Here is a 24644-nt window from a genome sequence, read left to right as displayed (position 1 = left end):
GCTTCAAATTTTGGCCCTGTCACACTGGCTGTGTGACCTTGGGCAGGTTACTAAACCTCTCTGAGCTTCATTTTCTTCAACTACAAATGGAGCTCTTAGATTTAAATGAGGTAATGCTGAAGGATGGGCTTAAGACAGAATCTGGTCTATCAGCCTTCCTTTCTTAACCAAATTCTCCCAAAGCGGCCGGCCCATCAGTGCAACTGAAAGATTTCTGGAGGGAATTCACGTGTACTGCTGCTCCTCCACAAAACTTGGCTCCGGGAGGGGAGTATGGGGCTGTGGATGAGATGCCTCTGATAACAGCACAGGTCTCCAGCACCTTTCCCCCTCAGGCTCGCCCATTCCATCTCTTCAATCTAAAGTTCATTTCAAAAGCAGGCTAAAGGGGCAGGTGACGCAGCATCATCTTCCAGAAGGAAACACAAGATCTTCAAGTGACTCGCCCAAGGTCACAGGGAGAGCCAACAGCAGGGGCTGTTGGATCAACCCTTCTCCCCCCCGCTGGAGGAGGAGGGACAAAGACCCCAGCCCCTGGAGGACCCTCCAATGCCTTCTCCCAGGGAACCACCCCAACAAGCAAACAGTTCTCCGAGCTCTCAAGAAGAGCCCAGCCGCCACTGTGTCAGCCAGGCCTGAAGGACACTACAGGGGCCTGACCGTCTGCCCAAGGGCCTGCCTAGGGCACATGATAGGAACTAAACAAGCAGCAGTGGCAAAAGAACCACCTGGAATTAAGAGGAGTCATTACAATCCTTTTGGTTTTAGGCAAAGTACTAAAATTTCTTAAATTTCTGAAATTCCACTCATTTTCCCTGCCACATCTATTTAGGTACATCATAAGACATCCTTACAGTCTCCCAAAGGACCAAGATAAGCAAGTTTGAAACCTAAGAATTCAAGAGCACCAAGAACACGAGTTCTAAAATATAATCTGAAATCCCCAAAATTCACACAGTACGAACCTTTCAGAACTCCACTGGGAAAAACTTCTGTCTAAACTAAACTTTGCTCATGTAAAAGGAAATGAACCAATGCTGAATCATTCCTACGAAGGATGAGACACTTTTTTTCTCTAATACGTTATGAATTGATCCACAGAACAGCAGAGGATTCAAACTGAAACAGTTTGGCGGAAACCGGCACAGGTTTGTCGGAAAAGCTGTTCTCCGAAATTCCCCTCTCTTGTAGCTCTGGTCTCAGACACAGCCCGAGACAAGCCTTCAAGAATAATGCTGTCCTGAGCTGAACCCCAGGGCACCACCAGGGCCTCCTGCCTGGGATTTTCTCTCCATTCTGCTTAATTAAAGGGAGCCAGCCAGTTTCCTCAACAGCTTCCTCGTAGTCGAATGACCATCTCGTTTATCATTCCAACCAGGACGTTTTGAGGGTGAAGAGGTGCTAAGGACCGCACCAGACGAGAAGCAGAGAGCAGGACGGCAGCAGGCAAGCACGCACAGGCATGGCCCAAGAAACAGGAAAGGACAACCCTTTAGGAAATACGAATGGATAAAAACTGCCACCACAGCTATTCTGAGGAAGACAGCATCTGGGGGGAGGCCACAGGAACAAGAAAGATCAAGCTAAAATTCAGAAAAAACTGGGCAGAGCGCAGCCTGAAACGCAGGGTATAAATTAAGCTGACTCTGGGTTCATTTTTTTCCCTATTTTCAATCAATTTACAAATCCGATTCTATACTGGACCTGTGGCCTCATGTGCCTTCCAGGTTCCTCTTCCTTGTGATCTGCTAGTTTATCCTGTATGATTCAGCTCTTGCACTGTTTAAACAATAAGCCATCCAGGTAGCTGACACGGTCGAGACCGATCATTAAGGAGCAAGTCATTCCACATTACTGAACTTACTCTTTCTAAAGCAAAAAAATCTTCCACTCTAGATACTTCCGACAGACACCTGTAGGCCCTCACTAAAACCAGTCCACTAGGATAAACATAAACTCTTAATAGGTCCTCGCTCTGAATAGCAATCTTAATCACTAAACCGGCAAAACAGATGCACATGGAGCGTGAGGAGCGCTGGGGAGACCGCGGTGAGCACAGCTGACGTCGTTGGGTGAAACTAGACTCGGTGTTTTATTTTTTCTGTGAGACGTAATTCACATACCATAAAACTCACCCTTTTAAAGTATATAATTCAGTGGCTTTTCGTCGTTTCACAGGTTGGGAGTCACAGTGTTTAAATCCACCTTTCTCCCCTCTTCAACTGTCAGTTGGCCCGCCTCTAAAAGCCTTTATCCCCAACCAGTCGACTTGTCTCTCTTAACTATTCTTAATCTTAATTTTTAATTTAAAGACTGGGAGACCAAATTAACCCACCCACAGTTCTCTATGCCCTGATTAAGAGACAAGAGGGGAAGATGCCAATAAAATGCAGGTGGTCCCCAGCGCAGGCTCCCACAAAGCAATCTTAACAGCTCAAACCAGTCACCAGGAGTGGCCCGGGTCTAAGGACACGGGGGACACTGGCACACCCTGAAGTATAAACGAGGATCTGAGCACAGCAGGGCCAGCTCAGGGCAGCTGACTTTGAAAACACAGGTTTCCACCCACCAGTTTCCAGAAAGGATTCAGGAAGTACCTGGGTACTAACCCAAGGAGACACTCATCTTGGATGAACAAACATCCTCTTAAGTATGCAAATACACTGGCGAAAGGGAGGGGCTACCATTGGCCCAGGAGCGTGAATTATTATTTGACTCAGATTTAATGCCTAGAGAAAGGAGTCTTCTGAGCAGGGCAAAGATTCAACTCTGGAGCTGGGGGTGCTTGGAAGAAGAGGATGGTCTGGGTGTCACAGCTGTCACAGCTGCAGCTCTGGCCGACTGAGCTGGCTCTTATCTAAACTTTACCACAACCCTTCAGAGTGGACACCGTCGTCCCCGTTTTCCAGATAGAGACGCTGGGAGCACAGAAGTTAAGCAGCCTGTCCTAAGCAGATACTAAGGGATGCAACAGGGACAGCATGCCCTCCGCCCCCTGTTGTCACACCTGGAGCCTGACGCCCTCAGAACACGGGTGGGGCTTCCTCAATGGTTTTACTGGCAGCCACAGGGCCCTGAGCACAGCTTCTCTATGACCACCTTACAGAAGAGCCATTAGAATCCAATCCCAAAGTCAGGACTGTGGCTTCCACATGAGAACCTAAAGATGAGATCTCCCTCTGGACGAATGAAAGGACACCCCACTTACCACTTTCTGAAGCATTTCCAGACAATTCGTACTGCCATTTGGCAAGGAATGACCTCAAATATTATGTATTTCCTGATGGATTTCCTCCACTTCATGCACAGGGGAAGTGTGGTTCAAGGCAATTAATGGCCTAGGACTTCATAGGATGCCTCAGCTTCTCCTGGATTTCAATCCACTCGCCTGAGACCAGAAGTCCGGCTCTTCTAAGTAACTCTGCCCCAGCCTGACCTGGCAGGAAATCCGTGACGACCTGGTACGCAAGATAACAACTGAAGTTGCTATTTACTGAGCACTTACTAAGTGTCAGGCATACGCAGGCATTCTATTGAAATTTACAGATTGGCACACAGAGGCTCAGAGAGGACGTAACTTGTCCAAGGCCACAGGACTAGCAAGCGACCGAGCCCAGAGTCTAACTAAGGTGCCTCCAATTCCAAACCTGTGTTTTTAAACCTACATTATTATCCTGCCTTTTTCCAAACCAGAATCACGAAACTTCCCACGCCCCGTGTCAACCACTTCACTCCCTCCCGCTTCTTTCAATTAATTGCTAAAGTTTCAGATCTATGCTGGCTCGTGATTGATTGGCAATAAACCTTTATCACTATTTGAGGGTTAAGTTCATTACCCTGGAGAGTATTTCAGTGGGTTGGTTTGTTTTGTAACAACTTAGCCCCAATCTACTTACCCAAAATGGCATCTGGCAAAAAAAAAAAAAACCTTTCCCTTCAAGGCCCACCTCCAACATCACTTCCTCTGCAAAGGTTTCCTCAGGCCCCACACTGGGTAACACAGCTCTTTGGAAATATCACAGGCTCTTACCCCATGGAGCTTTTTTCCCTTTATTCTGATATTACAGAAGGAAATTCATGCTCCTAACAACTACAAATGTGTATAAAATGAAACCCCTCCCCTTTCCCAATCCACTCCCCCAAAGCAACCCATCAATAATATACAATCTTCCAGATCCTTCGTGGAGTTGGCCCCGTGGCCGAGTGGTTAAAGTTCTGGGTGCTCTGCTTCCGGGGCCCAGGTTCACAGGTTCGGATCCCAGGCATGGACCTATCCCACTCGTCAGCCATGCTATGGAGGCATCCCACATACAAAAAATGGAAGATGATTGGCACAGATGTTGGCTTAGGGCGAATCTTCCTCAAGCGAAAAAAGAGGAAGACTGGCAAAAGATGTTGGTTCAGGGTGAATCTTCCTCACCAAAAATAAAAAAACACAGATCCTTTTGGATAGAAATGCAAACAGGTTTCATCAATACTTCATGAACTCTAAGACACCACTGATTGTAAAATGCAGCATCATTTTATTTCTAAGAAACGCTACTGCAAAACCAACCATGCCAGAATGGTGCCATGTCACCTAGAAATTGTATTTTACACATACTGAAACTTTCTTACCATATGTCAACCTTGAGTATACATAAAGGGAAAAATGCAAACAAAAGGAGTTGGGTAAGATATACCTAAAACAACTTCTCAGCGAGATCAATATCCATGCTTTTCACACTATCACCCTCTGTGACATTCAGAGCATTTTTTTAACAATGCTCCACGACTGACTCTGGGATTTTTTTCCTCTCCCCTGCATCTGTTCTACAGGCTTCGATGAGTATGTGCAACCACATCAGGGGTCATGACCATTGCCTGGCCAGCCATGATGGCAGGACACATGCCAATTTTGAAAACGTTCAAACAGGAAAAAAAATTCCATCTTGGAACTCATGAAATACAAAATACACAACTTCCCCACTGGATCGTGACGATCTCTTCACGTGCCTGATTCCTTCGCTCAATTGGGGCATTTTATTGATCGCCATGCACTGACCACCTTTCGCTGATCACCAGATCCTGCAAACAGTAGCACCTGTCAGTGTTTAAATATCTAGAGGCAAGCAGCAGTTCTATGCAAAACTGGGGGCATCTGGACTTCAAAGTGCCCAACGAGGAGGGAAGAGAGATAATTTTTCGGAAAGAATGAAAAGCTGGGTATGGTTTCTGGGCAGCAGGTTCGTGTCCAGGATGCTGTCAGGATCCTCCTTCCTAGCCCCTCACTCCGCAATGCCAGCTCTGTGAGCATCCCCACTACTCAGGAAGTAAAACCACCTCTGCAAGCAGCCAGACAAGAATTAGTCCTTAAACCCCTCACCAGCAAGCCCGACACACACCTCTCTAATCACATCTGGAAACAACTGCCACACTCCCAAAGGGCAACAGATGACTGACGAGCACAGAGAAGGGGGTTCTGTTCACTGTATTGCTTCTCCTGCATCAAGGATGAGACCTTAGTTTTGTGCAGCTCTATTTTTAAAACTGACCAAGAACATCTTAGCCAATTCCATTAAGATTCAGGCATATGTTCCTAGGTACATCGCCTCACAAACACAGGGGAGAAATGTCCCATTCAGAATGAGGAAGGATGGCGAAATTTAGCCTGATTCCATCTGAGGATAAGAATTAGGACGTCTGGAGCAACAGTTCCCAAGCAGAGGTGGACACCACTACAAAACCTCCTAGAAATACAGAAACTTTGCACCTACCTCAGCCCTCCTCAGTCTCCAGGGGTGAGGCCCCGGCTGTTGAAAGCTCCCTGGAGGCTGTGATGCACACGCTCAGGTGGGAATCACTGCTGTGCCAGAGGCTCCCTGGGGCAGGAGTGGAAAGAGGCTGATCTGGGTTTGAGTCAGAAGCACCCTGAATTAGCCACGTAAAAGGATCCACACACGGTGAATTGTAAACCCAAACGTCAACACGTGGGAAAAGATGAGGGGCCGGAAGGTGAGGGAGAGCACGCAGGGCAGGCTGGCTGGGAAAGGGGCCATCAGTCTTCCCCTGGCTTCCCCAGTACCTGACACATATCAGGCACACAGATACTCGCTGAACGAGACTCACATGCCTGATAAGCACATGGTGATGTACAGCCTCTGTTCACACTGAGCCACCTACTGTATGCAGAACCCCTGAGGGGGCTCTGACAAGTAACTCAGGCAAGAGGCGCCCTGTCAATTCACCAGTGCAAGGGATCCTAGTTTTGCTTCAGCTTCCCTGGACACCGGAGTAGGTGTTCTCGAAGCATTGCCCTCTTCAACCATTCCTAGTCGTAAAGGACGCCACTTCTTGCCTCCAAATCACAGATAACACTTCCCCTGATTTCCAGTTATATAGATTGTTTTAATTTTTTTTATAGATTGGCACCTGAGCTAACATCCATTGCCAATCTTTTTTTTTCTCTTCTTCTTCTCCCCAAAGCCCCCCAGTACCTAGTTGTACATCCTGGTTGTAGGTCCTCCTGGTTGTACTATGTGGGATGCTGCCTCAGCGTGGCCCGATGAGCGGTGCCATGTCCCCGCCCAAGACCCGAACCAGCGAAACCCCGGCCTGCAGACTCGGAGGGCGCGAACTTAACCAGTTGGCCATGGGCCAGTCCCCAACCTGTTATACAGATCTCAATCCTTTTTACATTTGAAGAAGGTAAAACTCAAAGGTGAAAGAAAATTAGGGAGGTATTTTGAATGCACAACAAAACTAAAAAATTTATGAAAATAAGAACAGTATCAGTCTTATCTCCCCAGCATTTAAAACAAAAGCAAATTTTGAATTATGGGAACTTCTGGGCTCTGCCTGTATGGAACTCAATTAAGTAGCTTGTCTTCTGTACTTCCCTCAATGAAAATTCCAGATGAGGTCTTCTAAGTATCCCAGATTTCAAGACCCAGCTGACGGTTCCCTCAGCTCTTGGGTCTCTTTCTAACTCCAAGCACCATTGTCTCCCAAAAGCTTTGAGATAAAAAGGCAGCAGCAAAGAAAGGGCTGAAAGAGATTCCAGCAAAGGCAGCAGAGGCTCACAATGATTTCGGAATCAGCTAGTCCCTGAGACACCCCCAGCCCCAGGGATGGGGGATCTGAAATCGAAGCATATCAAAATGCTATTGATAAGCTAAATTACCAGACAGCTTATCTGAGGCCACATCCGCCATATGGTGCCCCAACTTCTGCCGCCTGTTGCTGCCACAACAATAGGCACGCCTACCCAGAAAGCAGCATCGGACAGAAACCCAGCAGCGGTGGCATGTGGGGCGGCGACTGTGTTTACCTTTTATTTTGTGCCATTAGCTTTGTGCCTCCCTCTATCCCAGCAGGGACTTGAAACACACGCACATTCAACGTCAAAAATACGCAGTTACCTGCAGGATACACGTGTGTACACTGCATGTGTGCGCGTGTGTGAGGAGACATCAGGTGAACAGAGAGAAAACCAGATGTCAACTTCAGAAATGGAGCTGCCTGGAGGGGGAGGGCGAGCCAGGCAGGCTCCCAGCGAGCGCCGGAGCAGACAATGCGCTCTTCTCAAAGCACTCGGGCGGGCGGGCCTCGGGGAGTGGCTATTTAAAACACTTGGCTCCTTTTATTTCACCACCATGGAAGTGAGTCGGCTCTGAAGTGCCGGAGCAAATGAAGTCATTGGGTTTCCGAGGGCTCCCTCTGCATTTTAGCAGAAGTCAGACTGGACGAAAGTCAGAAGGTCCGGCTGAAGTTCTTTCTTCCAATTAAAATCGATTTTGGGGCCTGGGCTTCATTAACTTTTTTTCTTTGAAAAGACATTAAGGCCACCGAAAAGTTAAAGGATGTTTGTTGGACACTGGAGCGAATGCTGTCAAAGATGACTCCCTTCACAAAATACCATCAAGTCAAGGTGTAAAGATGACCAGGGAAGGATATCACCTTCGAAAGGCTTGGTTGGTATAAAAAACTAATGCTGGTTTTTGTCAAATGAATTCACAAGATTTCTGCATTTCTTTGTTTCTTTCTCTAAAGAAGTCCTATTTTTTCAGAGATTATATCATTGATGCTAATATTCACTTATTTACTTTACTATCTAGTAGGAAAAAGACCCTGGTTTTCAAAGAGAATTCAGCAACACAGCATCTGGTTATGCAAAAATGCACAGGACGCAGGTTTGGATACAGCGCAAAGGAAAGGGAACAAAAAAAAGTCTCTTTCCTAATATTCAAATCTAGTTAACTATTACAGAAAGGCACTCATTTCATCCCCCCCAATTACCCACACCTAGGCAGGCAACATTCTTGGATGAACTTTTCAAATTTTCTTAAACATTCTCAGTTAAAAAAAAAAAAACTCCTTTCAAGTTAAATTGAGATTGCACTTGAACTGCATCCAAGAGCGGAGCTGAACTGAATTATGATAATTAGAAAGCTGTGCCTATAAAAAAGCAGCGCAGTTCATGCATTTTTTTTTAAAAGTTCATGCCAGAGAATATAAGTTCAATATGTTCTCACATAATTAACATTTCCCACCATTAGCAGCAGTTTTTCAGTTTATGTATCAGTAAAAACAACAGACCCCGGCACTGTTGTATATTCCCAGGCAAAAGGGTTTCAGTCACTACACACACCCCCGAACCTGTCACATGCCTCATAACAACCACAATTTCCCCCTAGAGAACTTGTTCATCGATAAGCCGGCTGCTTCTTTTAAACCCATTTGGGCTCAGTCGCTCAAACTGCTAACGAAATCCTAGGACAGAGCCTTAAAAACTGACGCATGGCGTCAGGACAGTAAATACTGATTTTAAACAACTGGGGGGAGGGGGCGCACGACACAGCCAGGATGGCGCCTTCCCTCAGCCTGCCACAGGAGGAGAAGAGACAGCCCCTGAGGAACCCCCACCTTCAGGCAATCAGGAGAGAGACTGGTGGTTTCACAGTTAGCCAGGACTCCCCAGACTATGGAAACTCTTTTCTGAGAACGCTCCCAACCATGCAAAAGGCCAGCGCACAAAAGGAGGACTTCAGAGCGGAGAGGGACCCACCCTGTAAGAAACTCTGTCCTGAAACCCACCCTTCAGGGCAGCCCATTTGCTTTGATTAAAATACAAATATATTATTTCAAAATTCCCTTATTCTGTACCACTATGAAGCCTGAAGGTATCTGAAGAAATGGGTGCATTTCAACCCTCAGTTCAAATCTGGGGTGGGGGCGAGGAAGCTTATGAGAAGAATCTTACAGACTGAGGACTCACTCTTAAGAGTTCACAGCTTTGAAATAAAATACAAAAACCCACACGAAAACACTCGGGATATTTAGATGCAAATATTCCAGCATTCCGCAAACTATCCCATTAGAGGGAAGGCCCTGAACTTCCCTGATTTCAGAAGATACAGAAATTGTAACACGAGGGGGTTGAAATTAGATATTTGTCAAAAAGAAGCCCAACCCTGAAACATGAAGTGCTTAGGATGGACCTGAATCCCTTGATTTTATCATTTTTGAGAATATGAAAGAATGAAATACATCAGTGATATTGTTCCAACACGATTTGGGATCTAATTTAAATACCACAGGATAATCTGTGGCTTCAACATACAAAATAAGAAAAAGCCCCCACGCAACTTATGAAAGATTATTCCAGCCACAGGTCAGTCCCCAAGAGCCCAGCAGCAGAGCCTAAGTTTGTCAAAGGGCAGAAAGCCTACAACATACTTTTCTTGCCGAGTTCATTAGTAGGACATTAGCGCTCTGCATGTCCAGAAACTGACCTCTAAAAAGGAAGCCGTGATGCCCGTATTTCTCAAGAGAAAGGTGGGCTCTGATCTGCCTGGAATTCTACAGAGAAAGCTGGACACTTGCTCTGGCCAGTATCTGTCAGTCTTTGGAGAAAACAGACCCAAAAAGTTTTACCACTAAAAAGACCCAACCTCTAAGCATAGCTTTCACTGAGCAATATTTTTTTCTCTTTTCACAATCTCTTCATTAGGAACAAGACAAAGTGCCTAAAAATACAAGCTTCAAAGTGTTACCCACCCCGTCTGTACGTGAACATGGTCATTGTACACGCACTGGATCACACACGCAGTTATTTGCACCAAGCTTTTGAGTGATAAGACACCACAATTTTCATTTGCAGGGAATATAATTATGCTCACAATTAACACATGAGATTAGACAGAAGCGCCATCCCACGGATGCGCAGGCTCTCATATGACCGCCATGTAGGAGATCAATCCATTGCTGGAGCAAAAAACCTTCAAATACTGTTAATGGCACAGCTCACTTCTTCCAAGGCCTATCTAACCTGCGGGATCTACATTCTCTAACTGTCCCTGTTACATACTTTTCTACTGAAAATGTGACAACAAATATGATCCAGACACTGGTGACAGACTACAAGTATATTCTTCCCAAATTTTCCCATTAAGAAATTCCCTCTCCTATTTGCTGTTCTGTATTGTCAGTGCCAGCAAAATTCAAAATTGTTTATAAATGACTGAAGCTCAAGAAGCAAAAACCCGAACCTTTTTTCCCTTATGACTTGTTTGTCCTTTTCTAAATAAAAGGGGATGCCAGTCCCCGAATATATGAATATCTAATTCTTGCTGTATAAAGCAAAGGAGGGAGAGAGGCAGAGGGGAAGGGAGGAGGAAGCTGACTTCCCCAGGCTGCTCCCTCCCCCCCTTAAACCGGGCCCTTCCGTGTGACTAGTTTGCTGCTGGGGCCTAGGCACACGTCTACCACAATGCTGGGAAGCGCCTCTCTGCGAGGAATTCATTTCAACCTGGCTCCATCTACGCTAGGTTGCCCTCCCTCTTTAAATTAAATTTCATTACGTATAAGTCGTGCTGAGTCCCAGTTTATGCTTTTGGAAAAGAAAAAAACAAACTCCAATAATCTCTCACGCATGTTCACTGGATGGAGTTGTGTTTGTTACTCCCTGAAAGATCACTGAGAGCAGCAATCTACACATTCTTTCCTATAATATTTTTTTACTCTTACTGTCTAGGCAAAGTGTCACATCGGTTCTGTTTCAAACTTGTAAACAAAAAAAAAGGTATTCTAATATTCCCCTACAGCTGCGGATCGACTAATGCTTATCATTAAAGAAAAAAATAAAATAGTCCACATTGGCACTTTTATACCATCAGCAAGAACCAGTAACAGATACAGCTTATCAGTTCATTTTTTTACACCAACAACAAATAAAAGAATTGTAAACTCTGTTTAAAACCTGAAACCTGAGAGTTCGACCCAGACTTGCACATACAAAGAAATACTAAACAAAAATATCTGTGACCATTTATGGAAATACTGAGATTAGAAAAACAAGCCTTTCTCCAAAAAAATAATCAACAATTTAAAACCTCGCTGTTGACAAAGGTTCAACTAATCCATTTGTCTTTCCTGAGTCACTTTGTAACTAGTTCTATTTCCTTCCAAAGAGGAAAGAGTCTTACCAAAGTTGGATCTAAGTCTGGCCCTTAAAAGCATTCAGATGTGCTTGGGCCCAAAATCCTGCTTTCTACAGAAGGGCACAAACCCAGCAGTGAGAGGAGGAAGCACAGGCACATCCTGAGGTCTGTTCCCCAGCCCTGCCTCAGAGGACCCAAGCAGAGAAGCAAGCATCAGAGACCAGCAAGACCCACTGCCGGCTGCAGAGAAGGGAGTCCACTCCCGGCTCTGACAATGCCGCGAGACCACATCTTCCAGAAGAGATCTGTCTACTCAGGTAACCACCTGCAGGCACCCAGCTCACCAAAAGTCCTCAGACCACCTAAACCTCCTGAAACGATCAAATGAACATGGGGAGGAAGAAACCTATGACTGTCCTGAACTGATAATGTCCTGCTCCTTTGCACTTTCAGTAGCATTTTTAATTTTTTTTTTAACTATTTTGAAATCTGATAGGCTTTGCAGACCTTTCTGTCCCGAGACCTGGGCTCCCTCCAAGGCACTGTTTTTAAAACAAGATCTTTTTACATTACCCGCTCCTGGAACATCATCTGTCTCTTAAGTTTCCAGCGCTTACTGAGGTCAATTTTCATTTCTGCAAATCACAGGCAGCCACTTGCTTCTGAGAAGTTAACAAGCCTCCTGAGAAATGCTGGTGGCTGGTATTTCATTGTTTCATAAATATTTTTATATAGTGACACCCTTCAACTTTAAATAAATCTTTAAAAACAAAGACAATTAAAAAGCAAAGAAAATTATGATCTGGATTTTATTTATTTTCCAGGAGGAGAATTAAGGGAGGTGTGAGCCCTCCATTGTCTTCAACTCATTTAAAACTCTGCTTCAGTTTAAAAAAAAAATCACAAACACATTTTGAAAAAAAAAAAAAGGAAACTCATAGAAGTTGAACTTTCTTTAAAGCGGGCCTCTAGACTTTGGAAAACAAGTGTTGCTCCTACGAACAAAGACTGGAAGGGCACCCTGATTTTCTCCCCTCCTGGGGATCATTTCTCCTCCAATAAACAAACAAATCCCCCAGTATTTCCTACCGAAGGGAAGTTTTCCAGAGAGAGTCTCCTCCAGGGTTTGGTGGTAACTGCGACTCAGTCTTTTTTGGACACAATGTTTCTGCTGACTCCTGAAAATTTTCCACTTGAATGTGCAATGAAGCGGCGGCGGCGGCGGCGGCAGTCCTGGAGAAGCGGCAAAGGCGACCGTGCCTTTTTTTCATCTTTGAGAAGAAGGAGCGACACCCCCGCCAGCAGCACAAGTCGGCGCAGACCCCGGGCCCGCCTCGGGGGGCCCCGGCGCCGGGGGCGGCCGTGGAGGCGCGGGAGGGGGGATCGGGCCGGCTGCGGGCTCCGAGGCGGCGCCGGCGGCTCTCCCCGCCCGCGCCCGCGCCGAACTTCTGACTTCTCGGAGAAAAACGTGGAGACGACCCGAGGGGGTGTGCGTGTGCGCGCGTGCCGGCGGGGGGCGCGGGGGGCGCGGCGCGGCCGGCCGGCGCCTCCAGGGCCGCGGGCGGGGGCCGCCTGTTGCCGCGCGGGCTCCGCAGCGCGCGGCCCAACTTGGCGTCCCGGCAACTCGCGCCGCGGCGGCCAGCCGCTCACCTTGGAGGGCGCGCGGGGAGGCAGCGCGGGGGCCCGGCCCCGGCCCTCCGCCGCCCGCCGCACACAAAGCGGAGCCGGGAGAGAAAGAGCGGCCCGAGCGGGACGCGCCGCCGGCCCCCCGCCCCCGGCGCCCCGCGCGTCCCCCGCACCCAGCATCCGCCCCGCGCGCCAACTTACCTCGGCCGAGGGAGCCGCCGCAGCGCCCGGCGCGTCCGAGGCAAACTTCGGCGCCGCGTCCCCCGCCCTCAGCTCGGTGCCCGGCTCCCGGTCCCCGGGCCGGCCACCCCACCCCTGCCTAGCACCGCTCCTGCCCCGGGGCCGGCTGGGCGCACTGGGCTGCCGCCCGCGGCTCCGGGCGAAGGTGGACGGGGTGGGGGGGTTTCACTGCATGGCCTGTCCCCGGACGCGGCCGCCCCGGGCCCGGGCCCCGCCGCGCGGACTGGCCCGCAGGGTGGAAGCGAGTCTGCAAAGTGCTTGGTGGGCGCCCGCGGCGGGCGGCGGGGCCGCGGCGGCGGCTGCAGAGGCTCGGCTCGGCTCGGGCGGCGCGGCGCGGCGCGAGCGATGCTAAGAATGTTCGGAATGAGGACAGGAATGAAATGAACGCCAGGACCGAACTCGCTCCGGAGGGGTGGGGCCTCGGTGACGTCATGCGGCCTGCCGCCCGGGGCCGGGGGCGGGGCCTGCCGCCGCCGGTGACGTCATGGGGATCGGGGCGGGCCCGGCGCGGCAGCCGGGCCGTTGGGGCGCGGGCTGACCCCGGAGGGGCGGCGGGGCGGAGTTTCGCGCCCACGGGGGAGCGGGGCGCGCGCGGGAGCCGCCCTGCCCCCTCCCGGCGCGGGCGCCGGGCTTTGTCCCGAGCTGGGCGGGCGGGGCGGGGCGGGGCGGGCGGGAGGAGGGCGGCTCGGAGGTGCGTGCGCCCGCGCGGAGAGCTCTGGAAGCCTGGGTTCCCTCCCCGGGGCGGGGGCCGAGGCCCGAGCTGCGCGCGCCGCGCCTGCCCTGCCTCAGTTTCCCTCGTGGGGGGCGCGGAAGCTCGGGCGGCCGCCTCGAGCGCTCCTGGACTCGCGGCCGTCGGCGAGCCTGGGGCAGAGAAGTTTCTTTTCTGGAAATTCAGGCGGTGGTTCTCCAGCGCGGCGGCCGCCTTCCCGGGGCCGGATTCCCAGCCTGCCATGTCTTCTCTTCTCTTCCACTTGGTGAAAGTTCAGGGCTCTCGTTCCGGTCGCAGGCGGCCCTGCTGCTGGGAAGGGAAGCCTTTCGCATAGCAGAGAAGGAATAATTACAGAGTTCGCGGCAATCCTTCCCTGTTAGCACCGTCTTCGCCAAGTCCCTCGAGAAATTAAGTTCGCTCATCCCTGCGGGTGGCACTTTTCGAAAGTAATGGGTCGGGTAAAAACTCCCTAAATTTTAAAACGCTACGTGCGGCAGCTTCAGGTCACTTTTGTGTGTGTGTGTGTGTGTGGATAAACTGCACCGCCGTAATAAAAAAAAATAATTTTAACCCTACCTTTGGAGGTAGTGACGCAAAAGTGACATAGTAAGCGTAGTGGGTAAATCACAAAACAGCTGGGTAAAGTGGACCCGCTGTAGCAGAATGTCTAACGTTTGGGTAATTGTAATCTGCGGTTCCCCTTAGATCAAAGTAGCAAGCAGTTGCTGTCCTGTTGGCCTCGTTCCTTCCAGGCACTTAGATTTCCTTTCTGGTTGAAGCCTCTGGGAAGATAATGGCGCGCATTTTATGTGCCCCGGGAATCCCCTAAATAGAAATAAAGAAAATAAATGAGGGAGGTGGAATGTGATTCGCTGCAGCACATTTTCTACAAAATGTAACCTTTACAAGTGCATTTTTAATTGAAATTTGTGTTGAGAAAATTGAGGATTCACATGCAGTTGTAAAAAATAATAATACAAAGAAATAATTTGATTACTTCGTCCAGTTCTCCCCAAGGGTAATGTCTTCCAAAACTATGTAAAGTAGTGCCCCCACATCCGAAGTTTCACCTTCTGAGGTCTCAGTTGCCCAAGGTCAACCATGGTCCAAAAATATTATATGGAAAATTCTAGAAGTAAACAATTCATAAGTTTTCAGTTGTGTGCCATTCTGAGCATGGTGATGAAATCTTGAGCTGTGCAGCTCCATCCCACCAGGGACGTGACTCATCCGTCTGTCCAGTGCATGGCTGCTGGGTAGCTGCCTGACCTTTAGTCCCTTACTAGCTGTCTTGGATATCAGATTGACTAGGTATGGCAGTGCTTGCTGTCCAACTAACCCTTACTTTACTTAATAATGGCCCCAAAGCGCAAGAGTAGTGATGCTGGTGCTTCAGACATGCCAAAGAGAAGCAATGAAGTGCTTCTTTTAAGTGAAAAGGTGAAAGTTCTTGATTTAATAAGGAAAGAAAAAACTGCTGAAGTTGCTAAGATCTACAGTAACTTTTATTAAAGCATATTGTTATAATTGTTGTAGTTCATTATTGTTGTTAATCTCTTACTGTACCTAATTTAAAATTAAACTTTGTCGCATGTGTGTATATATAGAAAAAGAACATAGTGTATGTAGAGTTCAGTGTTATCCGTGGTTTCAGGCATTCACTGGGAGTCTTGGAAGATATCTGCTATGGATAAGGTATATAATATCACAGTATAACATCACAATGGGAATATTGACATTGATACAACCCAGCGATCTTATTCACATTTCCCCAGTCTTACTTATACTCATTTGTATGTACCTGTACTTTGTTTCATATGATTTCCCACCTGCATAGGTATCCACTAGGACAGTAAGCTACCTATGCGTTTTATCTCTAGTTTACATACAATAATAAGGTAATAGAATGAGGTCCACAATAATGACCCCAGCACCTTAGCACTGGTCTTTGGAAGTGTGTTAGAAAAACACGAAATTAACTAGGCATTAAAACTGTACTAGGCAGACATCCGACTATCTTCTAAAGGCACCAGATAGAGTCTAGTGGCAGTGGCCACCAGACAAGAGGGCTTCTAGACTACTATGTGTTGGCCCAGTGCACCTGGGCGCCTTTCAGACTCTAGCTCCCATCTTACAGCCACCTGGCAATACTAGGTCCCCCATTCCTTCCTAACTTAAGGAAAACTCCTTGGCCTGGGGTTCAAAGCTCTTCATGATGTATTGTGACTTCCTGACCAGTATTTTCTCCAACTTCTCCCATCTACGTGCATATTTTTCAGACTCATTTAAAACCCTCTTCGTCCAGGAAAACTGCTCAACTCGATATTTCCTCCAGAAGGACCCTTAAAGCTCCTGCTCCAGACACACTACTTTTATTCTGTTAGTTACCAGTATCCTGGGATGCCCCATATCTGAGCCACTGGAAAGTGGCCTGGGTCTCATTCAGCTGAGTGTACACTGCCTGGGACCTACACATAAATGGGTATAACTCTTGGTCTCTCCACCCTACTGGTCAGCTCATAGGACCTATGGGTTTAGGGTCCAGGAGCTGTTCACCTCCGGCATCTGAGGGCAGCAACAGTGGCTTCCGCCTGTTGATATGAGAGCAACTACCATGCACTACACCCAAACTTAGCACTTGGCATTTTGCATTTGCCATCTCCATTAACGTTTGTGGCACCTGTACAAGACGGTGATTAATTGCCCAGTTTATGCAGGTGAGGAACTGAGGTGTAGGGAGGTTATATGACTTGCCCATGGTCACACAATCAGGAGAGAGTAGAGCCAGGACCTGAATGCCTTCTGACTTCAGCCCATGTCATAACCACTGACCTCTGCTTCCTCCCAGACTGAAATGGGTGTAGATCAAAGCATTAGAATACCAGGCAGTGCTCTACGTACTTTCCCCAGATTACCTCATTTAACCTCCACAGTCACCCTGTGAGGTAGGTACTTTACTATTCTCACTTTAGAGATGAGCAAACTGAGGACCAGAGAGGTGAAATCGTTTGGTCAGGGTCATGCAGCTGCAAAGTACATCATGAGAATTCAAACCCAGGCAGTCCAGCTCCAGATTTTGTGTCCTTAACCTTCCCCTCAGCGGCTCAAATACAGGAGTATACTGAAGGCAAAAGGTTGAGCACCTGGGGGGGCCACCTACCATGAGATGGAATGATGACATGTATCACTAATGATATAAGAGAGTTTGTTACCCCTAAGGCTTACCGAGGAAGAAGCTAACTTGTAACACATAAGAGAAACAGTGATCTACTTAATGGTAACAAATCAGCTAGGATAGAAACTCTGAGTCAGCCTGAAGCTAGAAAAGAGAGCCAGTGTGTTAGAACTTAAGGTAAGGAAGCATCAGGAAGCTATTGCTTTGGAAGACAAGCAAAGACGTATTAACAATGATAGAATTGTCTCATTTCTAATGAAGTTGAGCACCTTTTCTTATAGGAGTGTAAATTGATGCAACCACTTTGAAAAAGTTTGGTATTAGCCAATAAAGTTGAAGATATGCCTACTCTATGACCCAGAAGTTCCTCTTAGGAATACAGCCCAGAGAAACTCAGGTACGTGTGCACCAGGACACATGTACAAGAGTGTTCACTGGGGCATTTTTGTAATAACCCCAAACGAGAAACAAACCAAATGTCCACTAATGGGAGAAAGGATAAATGAATTGTGATACAATCATACAATGGAATATTATACAGGGTTGAAAATGGATAAAGAACAGCTACATGCAAGAGCATGGGTGACTGCTAAAAATATAATATGGAGTGAAAGAAGCATCAAATGAAACAACCCATGTAGTATAATTATGTTTATATTAAAGTTCAAAAACAAGCAAAATTTAACAACATTGTTTAGGAATATATGTTTAGATGGCAAAACTAGAAAGAAGAAAAAAACTAGCTAGGAGAACACGTAGTTACCAATAAATCTGGGGTAGTGGTTATCCCGAGGGTTAGGGTGTTGTGACAGGAAGGGAGACGTGGGAGAGGGGACTTCTGGCGTGCTGGCAATGTTTTTGTCTGGTTACGTGGATGTTCAATACAATGATTCATTAAGTTATATATATTTTCGAGCACTCTTTTCTATGTATCTGTTGCATTTCACAATTTTTAAACGTCACAAATGAATGTTAAAGAGAGCTGCCAATATTCAGATGCCCCCCATGTGCCCAGGGCTTGAGCTGGTTCTGAACCCTATCGCCTCTCACATTTTCATAATCCTTTCAGTATACATCACTTCTTCTCTTCTGGAACTTCACCTTCACTCTGTACTGGGTCTTTTCCATCAGCATTTAAACATAGACAAGTCTCCCTCCCATCTTTTTTTTTTTTTTTTTAAGTTTGGCACCAGAGCTAACATCTGTTGCCAATCATTTTTTTTTCTTTCTCCCCAAAGCCACCCAGTACATAGTTGTATATTCTAGTTGTTAGTCCTTTTGGTTGTGCTATGTGGGACGCTACCTCAGCATGGCCTGATGAGCGGTGCCATGTCCACGCCCAGGATCCGAACCTGCGAAACCCTGGGCCACTGAAGCGGAGCACTTGAACTTAAAGACTCAGCCATGGGGCCAACCCCTCCCTCCCATCTTAAAAACAACAACAGATAACGTTCTATTGCTCTAACCTCATCCCCAGCTACTGTACTCTGTCCTCCCTTTCTTTTCTTTCATTTTTTCCTTTTTTTTGAGGAAGATTAGCCCTGAGCTAACTACTACCAACCCTCCTCTTTTTCCGGAAGACTGGCTCTGAGCTAACATCCATGCCCGTCTTCCTCTACTTTATATGTGGGATGCCTACCACAGCATGGCTTGCCAAGCAGTGCGATGTCCGCACCTGGGATCCAAACTGGCAAACCTCGGGTCGCCGAGGTGGAACATGTGAACTTAACCGCTGCACCACGGCCAGCCCCTGTCTCCATTTCATAGCTAAACTTCTGAAAGGAATTGTCTGACCTCCTTACCTCCATTTCTTTACCTCCCACTATTCCTTGACCCTCTCCAATCAAGCTTCTGCCTCCATCATTTGTTCCATCAAAAAAGGTGTCCTGGGGTCGGCCCCGTTGCCGAGTGGTTAAGTTCATGTGCTCTGCTTCTGAAGCCCAGGGTTTTGCCGGTTCGGATCCTGGGTGGGGACATGACGCCGCTTGTCAGGCCATGTTGAGGCGGCATCCCACATGCCACATCTAGAAGGACCCATAACTAAAATGTACAACTATGTACTGGGGGGATTTGGAGAGAAAAATCAGAAGAAAAAAAAAAAGATTGGCAACAGTTGTTAGCTCAGGTGCCAATCTTTAAAAAAACAAACAAACAAACAAAAAACCAGGTGTCCTTCTAGCCCCATGACTCAGCTTAGCTAGTTCAGCGGGCCTTGCATCCACACCATCTTAGATCGTCTGACACTGAGAATCATCGCCTCTCTGAAACAGTCTCTCTCCCGGGCAAATCTGCTTTTCCTCCTACTTCCCTGACTGCACTCTCTCATTGTCCTTTGCTGACCCATTCTCCTTTAGCTAGCTGATAAATCTTGTCATTCTGCATGCTGGCTTTTCTTCTATTCTCACTTTCTTTCTTTTTTTTTTTTTCTTAAAGATTTCATTTTTTCCTTTTTCTCCCTAAAGCCCCCCAGTACATAGTTGTATATTCTTCGTTGTGGGTCCTTCTAGTTGTGGCATGTGGGACGCTGCCTCAGCATGGTTTGATGAGCAGTGCCACGTCCGCGCCTAGGATTCTAACCAACAAAACACTGGGCCGCCTGCAGTGGAGTGCGCGAACTTACCCACTCAGCCACAGGGCCAGCCCCCTATTCTCACTTTCTATCCCATCTCCAGCTGATTCCAGCTGATTCACTCCATTGGGTTCAGTTACTGTTTGTTTGCTGTTGTTTTTAAACGTGCACATGCAATCCATGTCTCCACGTGGAACTCCAGACATATATGGCTGTCTCCCAAGTACGTCAAACAACCAGCCCAAAACTGTGACCTTCCACAATGAATAGGGTCCTCGTCGGGTGTTTCCCATCTCTGGGAAAAGCACCGGAAACCTAGATGTTGGGCTCGATACCTCCTTACCTGTTGAATGCTCTTCAAGAGTGTTCTACCACATTTAGGAGAAGTCATTCTAAGGCCCTGCATGATCTGAGCCCTCCCTGCCTCTTCAGGAGCCTCACATCTCTCGCTCCTGACTGTGCGTTCCTAGCACACTGGACGACTTTCAGTTCCTCAAATCTATCACCTGCCACAGGGCCCTTGTTTGTATTAGTACAGCTCCTTGGAATACTTTTCCCTCCTCTTTATCTCATTCATTCCTCTCCTCCTGTTAAGAGCTCAAATGTTATTTTTTCATCAAGTGAGTTTTTCCTGATCCCCAGCCTGTTGTGTTAGTTATCTGATGCTGGGTAACAAATCTCTCCAAAACTTAATGTCTTAAAACAGTAATAATCATGTATTATTTCTCAGAGTTTCTGCAGGTCAGGTATGGGCGATGGCTTTGCCAGGTGGTTCCAGCTTGTGGTCTCTCGTGAGGTCGCAGTCAGATGTCACTGGGAATGCTGCTCCCTGAAGCTTTGACTGGGACTGAAGTTTCCACGTCAGGACTTTTCACTTATATGGCTGGCAAGTTGGTGTTGGCTGTTGGTGAGAGGACTCAGTTTCTCTGTACCTGGGCCTCTCCATATTTCTTGGGCTTCCTCACAATATGATAAGCCAAGCATTCAAAGCCAAGCATTGGGAAAGAGAGAGAGAGAGCAAGAAGCAGCAGTATTCTTTTGATGAGCTAGTCTCAGAAGCCACATAGAAACACTTCCACCAGATTCTGTTTGTTAGAAGTGAGTCACCAAGATGGCCCACATCCAATGGGAGGGGAATTAGATTCTACCTTTGAGAGGGAGAATGTCAAAAAATCTGCAGACATATTTTTTAAATTACCTATCCTATAGTCTTCCTTCCTGGACTTATCACAGTCTGTAATTTTATATAACATATAATTATATTATAAAGATACAGTATATAAATATATAGTATGTACTTCTGTGATTACTTGATTAATGCCTATCCTCCCACACTACAACGTAAGCTAGTGGAATAAGCTAGTGGAACAAGAATCATATCTGCTTTGCCTACTCTTTATTCTAGTACCTAGCACATTATCTGCCAATCAGTGTGGAATGAATATGAATAAATTATTAATTGCATGTAACACCTACAATAGCCCTTTTAGGTAAGTTTCATTCTTTCCATTTTACAGATCTGGAGTCAAAATTATTGGACAACTTGTTCAAGGACCAAAATTTGAATCCAGGTCTCTCTGATGCTAAGCCAGAAGTATTTCTAGGACTCCAGACTTCCCCCTATGACCACAATAGAGGCACAGAAATTCCTTTGGCCTGAGCGGAATGGCTTCCTGTGTTTCTGCATTTCTTCATCAAGAAACCCTGGGATGGGTAGTTCAGCTTTCCAGGTGTACGGATTTAAGGACAGACCTCTCCTTAAGGTGAGAAAATACTCAGAATCTAGTAATGAAAAAAAAAATTTTTCTCCAAAATAATTGATCTTTTTGAGTTTGCTTATCATGAGCAAAAAGAAGAGAATATGGAGTTTCTGAAGCTAGAAACTTGCTCTTGGGAGCGTCAACCAGAGCTGTCATGGGAAAACCAGTGCCTCTCCATAGCAAAATCTTCTATCTGACCCCATGTCTTCCTCCACACCTGTGGGAAGTCTTTATTTCCTTCTTCGCTAAGGAGAAAGGGGTCATGCAATAGCTGCTCTGTCCAATGAGGTGACCATGAGTCACTTGTGTCACCTTCTATTATAATTAAATAAAAATTTAAAATTTGGTACCTTAATTATACTAGCCGTATTTCAAGTGGTCAAAACTTACATGTGGCTAGAGGCTACCCTATTGGAAAATGTCAATATAGAACATCACAGAAAATTCTACTGGACAGTGCTGCCAGAGAACCTAGATAATCCTAGTCCCAGAGAATTCCCAGGCCATAGAAGAAGACAAACCCAAGGGCTGTGATGTAGCTGCCCTCTCTAAGAAGGGGAGGAATTCATCCAGCCCAAAGAGAGGCCCAACTCACCAGTAGAAAATGGTCCCTAGTCATGGGGCTCTGGGTGTGGGTTTTCCTCCGCAGGTCTGTGCTCTCCCATCAGGCTTTCTGCTTCTTCCCCATCTATTCTCAGAGCTAGCAATCTCAGTTTAAATAATCACCATCACTCTCCAACCATACTACTCCTCACCTGCTGCCCTGAACCCACTGAGCCTAGGCCTGGCCCATCACCCTTCATCTTTTACCCTTCTCTCTGTTACAGACCATTCCATCTCTGTACTTCAGCCAGTATCTCTCCCTCCATCTCAGAGTGTGTGGTTCCCTCTTTCTTAAAGACAACCCCCCTCCCACCTTCTCCATCATGTGTGTTCTGGATTCTATGCCCCTTCACCTCACTGGAGAACTCGCTTCACTAACTATTCTCTCTCTCCATCGTCTTCTGTCTTTCCCTCTCCACCAGCTCTGTCTCTTCAGCCTTCAAGTACGCACAGCTTCCCCAATGTTGTTAATAACTTTGACTCACCCTTCAGGGCTGCCAACCCTTCTTCCCCGTCATTTCCCTACCAGTTGGCTCTGGGGAGCTGTCTTCAAAAACACTCTACATCCTCATTTCCCTAGGGTTCTCATCCAACCTAGTGGTTTCCCATTTAACAAATTTATCCGAGATATGATATTCAAGGCTCTCCAGAATCAGTCCGTGACCTAACTTCTTACCGATTTTTCTGTATCACCTTCTAACTACAGTCATCTCTTCACTACCCACCACACATGTCTAAAACATTCCAGCCCCCACATCTTTATTAATACTATTTCTCTTGCCAGAAATACTTGCTCCATGTACATCTCTCCATCAATGGAGACTGGGCTCAAGTCCCTTCTTGATGAAGTCTTTCTAATAATAAAAGCCCATCATGCTTCTCTGAGTCCCACCACTGAGCACAAACCGCCTGGTGCTACTGCATATTGTTGTATGGATATTTATCTTCTCTCCTTAGTTGAATTTCAGAGTGCTTCCTGGCAAGGAACTAGCTTTCACATCTTTGCATGCCCAAGAGTTTTTAGATGCAGAATCCTGTGCACAGTGGATATTCAAGCATTGGTTGATTGACTCATACACTGACATATCCCATTACCACTTCAAAAGGGGCCGGTGGTAAACCATGCAGCACTATTTTAAATAAACCTCCTGAAAAGGATAGAGTGAAATGGAGACTGTGACAGCGATTTGCTATGTAAATACCCTGAGGAGGAAGGTGGTGCATTAAAAAATAAAATACCTCTTTGGAAGATCCTGGCACAATGGGTATGAATGGGTGCTGGGAACTGCAAAAAGGGGTGCAGCTGCCAAGCACCATCGCCATTACTGATACATTTGGGTGGGTGAGAAAAAAATCTGTGCTGGTTTCTTCCTGTTTGGGACAGGCGGGGTGGGAGTGGTGCAGAGGGAAAAGGTACAGACTTTGGAGGCAGGCAAAACTCGGCCTGGATCTCAGCCTCATTGCTGACTTGGTGTAAAAAGTGGGTAAGTAATCTCTTTTTATATTGTGGAAGAATATTATTGACCTGAGGAAAGGTTTATGATTAAAAAAAGAACATTATGATGCCATGTTTATAATTTGTTTTTAAAGAGTTATATGTGAATATATATGTATGCACGGTAAAAGGACCGGAAAGCCACATGCCAAAATACTATAGGTTTTTTCCTTTTTTCTTTGGCATTTTTTGTATTTCCCAAGTTTAAAGCACTGTGACTTTTTTTTTTTTTTTGGAGGAAGATTAGCCCTAAGCTAACATCTGCTGCCAATCCTCCTCTTTTTGCTGAGGAAGAGTGGCCCTGAGCTAACATCCGTGCCCATCTTCCTCCACTTTATATGTGGGATGCCTGCCACAGCATGGCTTCACAAGCAGTGCGTAGGTCCACACCTGGGATCCGAACCGCTGGACCCCGGGCTGCCAAAGCGGAATGTTCGAACTTAACTGCTACGCCACCAGGCCAACCCCCTAAAGCACTATGACTTTTATAAAGAAGGTCCATTACAAAAATTAGCTGAGGGGCAGGCCCCGTGGCTGAGTGGTTAAGTTTGTGTGCTCCGCTGCGGGGGCCCAGGGTTTCACCGGTTTGGATCCTGGGCACAGACATGGCACCACTCATCAAGCCATGCTGAGGTGGCGTCCCACATGCCACAACTAGAAGGACCCACAACTAAAAACATACAACTATGTACCGGGAGGCTTTGGGGAGAAAAAGGAGAAATAAATCTTTAAAAAAAATTAGCTGGGTTAAAGAATTACAATACAAACTCCCTTAAGTATTTGTCTTTTAAGTAGTTTGAATTATTTTTCTGGGTTGAAAGGTATGTGTGTTTTTCTTTCAACAGTCTCAAATATGATGAGAGGGGAAAAAAAGAAGATGAAAGGAAGTTGCCAACATGACACCACATCACCACCAAATTCCTTCCAGCGTCTTTCCTTCAAACAAGAACATTCTAATAAATAACCTTATACAACCATCTAAATTAGGAAATTAACGCTGACCTCTTTGCCTCAAACCTCATTCAGGTTTCCCCAAATACCTAATAG

At 46.7% G+C, this 24644-nt stretch overlaps 1 protein-coding gene across 13 annotated transcripts in view; it reads right to left on the bottom strand.

Moving 5' to 3' along the window:
* The window catches only part of TEAD1 (TEA domain transcription factor 1), a 253830-nt gene extending 240194 nt beyond the window's left edge, over positions 1-13636 (bottom strand). For 4 of the 13 annotated variants that reach the window (XM_070491140.1, XM_070491142.1, XM_070491143.1 and 1 more), the window contains exon 1: positions 11994-12458. In XM_070491140.1, coding sequence (XP_070347241.1) covers positions 11994-12053 — 60 coding nt within the window. In that variant the 5' untranslated portion in view covers positions 12054-12458. Of the gene's footprint in view, positions 1-11465; positions 11911-11993; positions 12466-12509; positions 12654-13247 lie in introns of those variants that run through there. The other 9 variants (XM_070491145.1, XM_070491146.1, XM_070491147.1 and 6 more) reach the window with 6 other exon arrangements.
* Between the last annotated feature and the right edge of the window lie 11008 nt (positions 13637-24644).

The sequence above is a fragment of the Equus asinus genome, chromosome 20, assembly GCF_041296235.1.
Source record: "Equus asinus isolate D_3611 breed Donkey chromosome 20, EquAss-T2T_v2, whole genome shotgun sequence".
Classification (NCBI taxonomy): Eukaryota; Metazoa; Chordata; class Mammalia; order Perissodactyla; family Equidae; genus Equus; species Equus asinus.
Note: the sequence above shows the minus strand (reverse complement) of the source record. Positions and strands in the feature narration are given on the sequence as shown.